At 42.8% G+C, this 7,419-nt stretch overlaps 1 protein-coding gene across 1 annotated transcript; it reads left to right on the forward strand.

Annotated features, from left to right (window-relative positions):
• The first annotated feature begins 1,924 nt into the window (after window positions 1–1,924).
• On the forward strand, window positions 1,925–4,372 carry LOC118413724 (tRNA U34 carboxymethyltransferase-like). The gene is made up of 4 exons (XM_035817253.1): window positions 1,925–2,061; window positions 2,504–2,538; window positions 3,117–3,499; window positions 4,148–4,372. The coding sequence occupies exons 1-4, from the start codon at window positions 1,925–1,927 to the stop codon at window positions 4,370–4,372; spliced, it is 780 nt and encodes a 259-aa protein (XP_035673146.1).
• The last annotated feature ends 3,047 nt before the right edge of the window (window positions 4,373–7,419 follow it).

The raw sequence follows: 7,419 nt of genomic DNA on the forward strand, positions 1-7,419 counted from the left end.
TTTGCTAAACTTAAACAGCGACCTTGGATCTTGAGACATAATATATAATTTTTCCCAAATGGATTGATCATGATCCAAGAATCCCTAACTTCTGGGATGCTCAGGACAACTCTTAGTAGCTTTCCTTCCAGCTGTAGCTTTCTTTCGTATCCCGAAACCCCTATATCGTTCACGTCTCCTTTGGTAGAGTATCAATCGATAAACCTTGTTGACAGAAGAACTCGTTTTATCGGCTTACATTAATTGATGGCCTGTTTGTTTAAATTTGTTTCACAATACACGTAAACTAGTTTTGTAGAGTAACGTTACCGTAACAAGGTGGCCGTGTATGTGTACGTACTACAGGGTGCACAATGTTTGATCCACTCACAGCGGAATACATAAGCGTGACACAAGGTGGGTTCTGGAAATAACAGTAATGTCCTTTGTTTTTAAAAACAGGGCATTTAGCGTTAGGGATATTAAATCGATGAAGGGTGTTTTCAAATTGCACTTCTCAAAATGTAGCATTGCTATTTGATCCACTGGCGTCCGTCGCTTTGTAGTTTGATATACCTATTGCTAGATACCTTAGTTTTAAAAACAACAGATTTAGGTTACCCCGCGGATAAAGGTCCTTGATCTGAGGCAGTTGAGTAAGCCTCCCTGTAAATCTCAGATCTTGATCTGCGAATCATACAGGAAATGCACGTCAATTAATTGATTATAATAAACGTCATACTCTGAATTTCAATGCGTCATCACAAATTGCACGAGCGTCACTTTCGCCTGAAGACGAGCATTTCCGGTTGTTTGTATTGATTGACGTCATGAATCCTTAAGGACTATTCGTTCAGGCAGATGATTTACAACAAGGACACTGGGTAGAGAAGGGAACATATGGTGACCATTTTAGACATCAAACACTTTATAAACTGCTGATTTCCATTGACAAATAAAAGCCGATACACAAACTCAACTTGAATTATGTTTCTGGCGCAACATATCAAATCTATCGATCGATCTTTCTATCTCTCTCTTAGTCTCTTTATGTATACAGATACATGCATCATACATACATGTATACGCATGCATACATACATACATAACGTTGTATACATACACATACACACACATACATGCATTATACATTCATTATATACATACAACTGACGTTATGGCCATAATACGACTAATCGTTCTGGATATCAGTTGCAATATTAAAAGGAGAAGCGAAATCTGCAACTTAAAACACTACGACCGCACTGAAAATATTCAATTAAAACTGTAAAATGTCTGCATGCTTTCTATTTCATAGTGTGAATGACCACAAGTTGGTAACATCGAATACTAAGTAAAGTACCGCCAGATGAATGTACATGAAGATATGGACATAGCAAATATTATCCATAAAAAATATTATCCACGCAACGTGCGCTTCCTATGTCATCTGATGGTCAAGGACATATTTTTTCACCAGTCACACGGAAGGGTTTCTTAGTAGGTGACCGGTCCGGAGTAGAAAAGATGTTCTTGAAACGTTTGGGTAAAAGAATGAATCACCAAAAACATGTGTCACATAAGGTACCCGAAGGCTATGGCATTGTCATAAAAAGCGTGGCAAGGCCATGGTGATGGCATAAAAGGGAGTTCAGGACACAGTTTTGACAAAAAGGAGGATTTTCGGCCATAACATTATAGTTAAAGAGTATCGCTACCACCGGTAACAGTTTGTGTTTACGAAATGTTAGCTTCTATCTTAGCAACTTTTTTTTTCTTAGTTCAGCCCCGAAAGGCATAGCCACTTGAACAAGAAATTGCTGAACACAGGCGTCGTCTACTCGAAGAACAGAACATCGCCGAAAACCGAGCGACAATGGACACCACCGATGCCGCATTTTACGCAGACAACAGTTCATTGCAGAGCGTGCACGTTCATCGGATCATGGCGCAGTGCTTGCGGTGGGAGAGGGGAGACAGCGTGCTGGATGTGGGGTGCGGCACGGGACGAACAACGCAGCACATCGCCCAGCAAGGAGTCAAGTCAGTGGTTGGGATCGACCAGTCCCCGGACTTTATAAGGTGAGGAAAGGAAATAACACTAGGTCACCTTTATCCGTGTTTTTTGTTTAGATATGTGTTTAGGGATATCTAGTAGACGAGCGGTGTTTTTAAGTAGAAATATTGCAGTTTTTTTTTAACCACGCACAGTCCGTCGACTTGAGATTGTTGTAAGGTAGCAAGTTAGGCGAAAGTCAGATACAAAGTGCATGGGCAAGAAAAGTTATGAACAGAAATGTCGAAGAATTCACAATGACAATAAATTCGCCAAAACATTTCACGTAGGTATGCGCTCTTCCATTTCTTGTTCACTCTTGAATTTTGTCTTTATTGTTGGATACGTCTGTTTGTGTGTGTAGGGGGGGGGGGGGGGATCCAGGTGCAAGGGACCTGGGTTCGAGTCCTGACATGCTACCGACTTTTTGCCCAAGTGAAAAACATGACTTTCCTCATCCAAACCCAGGTGTAAAATGGGTATACCTGATTTCTGTTGGGGAGGTAAAAGGCGTTAGGAGGAGAATAATCATCTTAGGCCCCGCTTTCCAATACCATGCACTAGAATCACCCACTGTCCCTACCGCCTTGAGAAGGCAACGGGGCTTCCTATACTTACCTTGAGGTCTTAATCAAGGGCAACGAAACTAAAATAAAACTTTCACGTCATTTTGGCATTCTTGTACAATGTTGACTGTCTGTTTGTTTAGACGTCGAATGACCGGAAGTAACCCCACATAGTGTCCTTCGGTAGCCCCTTGACGTCATACTGCCAACACCCTTTATGAGGAATAGAAGAAAAACAAGCTTTCACAAATTGTAGTTACTTAAATTTGTAACACCTTATTCATAACCTAAGAATGTATAACGTTATAGGTTAATTTGCATAATAGATGAGGAATTTAAATACTTTCTTTGTTCAGATTAGCCCCCTCTCTCAAAGTCTCTCTCTCTCCTCTTTATCTCTCTCTTATCTCTCACCCCTCTCTCCCTTTCTCTCTTTCTTTCCCTCCCTCCCTCCCTCTCTCACTCGCTCGCGCTCAAGCCATGGTGTCGTCACTCCTGAAAACAATCATAACAAGAGAATCTTTCTTTCTATATTTACAGATACACAAAGGAAAACGCAGAAGACACAAATGTTTCCTTCTCCGTGGCCGACATTCAGCGATTCTCTGAACTTGAGCCCTCTTGGCTGCAGTCCTTCGACAAGGCAGTGTCCTTCTACGTTCTACATCTCATAAGGGACAAGCGAAGCGCTTTAGAAAACATCCGCGCCTGTCTGAAACCTGGCGGACAGCTGCTCATGATCGTTCCGACGGACGACAACGTGTTGATGGTGACAACACGGCACATGTCGTCTCATCGCAGGTGGGGGAAGTACCTGGCTGATTGTCCGCGGATGATGCCATGGTCTGCTGACGACCGCGAGGGTTTGAGTGGACTGGCGGAAGAGTGTGGATTTGAGGTGAACTTAACGTTCATGTCTGTCTTAAAACCCATGCAAACAAATTACACGTTCGAAATTGGTCGTCCTAGTGGCTTTCTGTGGTATTGTTTATTTTTTTTTCTGCACAGGCTATGGTTCCAAAGCCGCTGTTGTACTTGGAAGTATGATCACTTTGAAACGTGTACGTTTCATAAAAGTTTTAAAAATCAGCATTGTCTTATAATGAATTTCGTTCATTTTCTGTGTGTAGTTACTAGTTTTCCATACGAACCAGTTTTCCATACGAACTAGAACGCAAATCCTATTTCAAGAAATGTCTTCCTTAAAGTGGCATTCCACTCCAAACGGGAGTGTTATTTTCCGATAGATATCAATTTTCGGAAGTGATAACTGCATACTACTTCACATTATACGATAAAGTACCCACGTCACCCCGTTGCTCCACATGCCTCAAAAGCATTCAATGTTCTACTAAACTCCCCAAGTACCCTCTAATTGAATTAATCCTATGGCTGAATACAATAAAAAACTTTTAGGTAAGGTTACAAAACTAATTTCAGGTTCGCTAAGAAATCTCGTCTTGTTCTTGTATTCTTTCTTATGAGCAATTTGCCTTCTCTGTGTGCTTAGCGTACCTCATTTATTCCGAAAATAACTGTTTTACAGGTGTTGTCGTGTGAGTGCCCTCTCATGCTCCATTGGTACAGTTCGGAAGAAGCCACCATCAGTGCCATGCTGCCATTCTTGGGTCTCCACTACATCCCAGCCGAGGAGCACGCCGACTTTCTCTCCGACTGGTGGGCCAGTGTCAAGAGCATGACCGACGCTTCGGGCTGTAGCGCTCTGGTAGACCAGGCCGGTAGAGTGGCGTGGACTTTTTCTATTTTGTAATCCACGCATGGAAGGTTTAGGTAGAGTGACGTGGACTTTCCGTATTTTTGTAATCCAAACACGGAAGGTTAAGGTAGAGTGGCGTGGACTTTCCGTATTTTTGTAATCCACGCATGGAAGGTTTAGGTAGAGTGGCGTGGACTTTTCGTATTTTGTAATCCACGCACCCGAGGTTTAGGTAGAGTGACGTGGACTTTTCGTATCTTTGTAATCCACGCACCCAAGGTTTAGGTAGAGTGGCGTGGACTTTCCGTATTTTGTAATCCACGCACCCAAGGTTTAGGTGGAGTGGCTTGGACTTTCCTCATCTTAGTGATCCACGCACGGAAGATTTAGGTAAAGTAGCGTGGATTTTCCGTATCTTTGTAATCCACGCGTGGACTATCTGTATCTTTGTAATTCACGCACGGAAGTTTTAAGTAGAATGGCGTGGACTTTCCTTATCTTAGTAATCCACGCACGGAAGGTTTATTGCACCATTTTTAATGGCCTGGTACATATCGATTTTAGCTAATGGCTGTCTCACTGTTTTAAATGTTCCGTAAATTTGCTAACAATCAGAAATGTTCTTAATATGATTGTACATTGGTTTTAATTCCGTGGCAACATTGCGATTTCCAATAAAATTATTTTGTATCTTGTATTTTGTATCCACCACCAGCCTCTTTTACCCCGTCAGAAAATAGCATAGTTCACATTCCAGTAACGCATGCGCGGCAACAAGAATTGTGGGTAATGTGTCAAAGGTAGCGGCCCTTGACTTATAAAGGGTTTTCGTCTTGACCATTCTCAAGTCAAGACAATGTCAAGACCTGTTTCGTTGATGTCTCAGGGACTTTGAATTCGCCATTGACATTTTCCCCTGCAATTCCTGTCACCACGCATGCGTACTTGGAAGCGTGAACGAGATTAAAGATATACTATGTATTTCTTTGGAGTGACACCAGAATTAGACCCTCCTGGTTGTAAACTGTAAACAATTTCCAAGCATCTAGTAGCAAGTATCAAACCTACGTCCGTGTTAACAAGGTGGTTATCAATGAGGTGTTGTTGGTGTTTAGAGTTGTGCGGGATGTAGGTACCGCAAACTGCAATAGTTGGTACCTGACGTGGGAGTCGCTTGGGTCGGACCCATACCCCCACACACTCTAGTTCTGGAGGTAACGCTAGTTCACCTTTATCTGCGGGGTAACCTATATCCGTTGTTTTTCAAAACAGTGTATTTAGGCACATCAAGTCGAAGGGTGGTAGTTTTAAACTGCAATATACTGATAATATTAAATTGCAAACCAATAGTTGTCAACGTGATATCCCTAAATACCCTGTTTTTAAAAGCAATGGATATAGGTTACCCAACAGATAAAGGTGAACTAGCGTTACCTGTAGGTGGCGCTCCTGTAGGGGCAGCCGCGATTTTGTACCTCTCCCCGGCCCTGCAGGAGCGCTTTTGTGGTGTCTTCAACCACTGATTTTCTTGGGATTGTGCAATACATATGTTATAAGTGTTATGTCAACGTCTCAGGATTGTCTTAAAACGCAACAGCCGGTGTTTTATATTGGATTATTGACGAGTCACTGAGAATCTCCGAGGCGTACCGCACCGTGTAAGCTGTATAATGGCGGTCTCGAGTGTCATTCGCACCCCCACCCCCGCCCAGGACTTCCTCAGAAGACTACGACGCCCCATGCCAACTGTGGACCCACGGACAAGCAAAACCATCAAGGACAGTTTTCGTTCTAATGGACTGCTGCGGAGAAGCAGGCCTAGGGAGAGAAAAGCTGGGAGAAGCATGGTACGTAAGATTTCTACCATTGTTGGTTATCGCCCTCCCTCCGGTTCCTTCATATGCTAATTATGCCAGCAACAGACATGCAGGAATGCAGATACCAGTAACGTAGTTAGCATACTCCCAAATGAACATAAAGATTATTACCTTTGCCAGAATGGCTAAGGTTATATTTTTATATTTTCGGACCGGTTGTGTGTGTTTCCCCCTGTTTGTGAAAAGCATAACTTGAGAAAACTGCGACGGATGCAGCTGATATTTGGTGGGTGGGTAGCTACGTAGGGGTCTGGAGAAAGAATGGGGAGATCGATAATGGGCCCCCCAGCGGCTTGCTAAGGTACTGCAGCGGAACCTCCATGTTTGATATCTCGCGTTCTGGACATGCTGCGGTCGTGATTTTTGAGCGGTAGGGAGCCCTTAAAGCAGAGAGTGATTGCTGCGAGTTTGGGCGCCCTAGCGGCTTTCTTGGAAGTGCAGGCGCCGGTTTACTTGCAAACTTTTGTCCGTGTACAGCATAACTCGAGAAGACTTCGACGGACGCTGATGATATTTGGTGGGTGGGTATTGGTCTGGTTATATATTATGTGAGATTTCATCTTCCAAAACGTCAAAGATATTATGTATACTCTGTTTGCATGAATGTTTTACCTCTGAGGACTAATGTATGCATACGCTAGATATATGTCTCTGTCATTGTTGAATAACTGTGTATTCTATCCCAGAGAATGTCATCGATTTTGTTTTCAAGTTTGCTTGCTATAAAAATATATATAGAGAGAGTTTTGTATAGAGAGAGTTTTACAGCTACTAAAATAAAGAAAATCAGGTAAAGATAACTTAGCAATGTATCAGGTCTCCATAGGGGAAAAGAAGTCAAACACATTGAGCTAATTAAATGACAGCTGTGAATTTTACATTATTTTTTTCACTTGAGTTGGATTGCTTGAGCCAACTATCGCAACCTATGGCTGTTTTTTCATTTGATTTTTTGGACAGACGAGGATATTGCGGCACTGCACTCAAGTTTTGTAACTTACATTAACAGTGCCGAGGGTACTGACAGAAAGTAAAAGTAGTTTTGTACCTTTCCGACCAAAGTCAGGTACCCACTTTTACACCTGGGTGAAGTGAGGAAGGTCGTCTTAAGAACCTTTCCCAAGGGCACAACGTGAGGGGCACGGCGTGGATCGAACACAGGACCACTAGATCACGAGCCGAACGCTACAACCAGTTAGGCCACGCCCAACGATTACGGCACGC

This window comes from Branchiostoma floridae, chromosome 4, assembly GCF_000003815.2.
Source record: "Branchiostoma floridae strain S238N-H82 chromosome 4, Bfl_VNyyK, whole genome shotgun sequence".
NCBI classification, from domain to species: Eukaryota; Metazoa; Chordata; class Leptocardii; order Amphioxiformes; family Branchiostomatidae; genus Branchiostoma; species Branchiostoma floridae.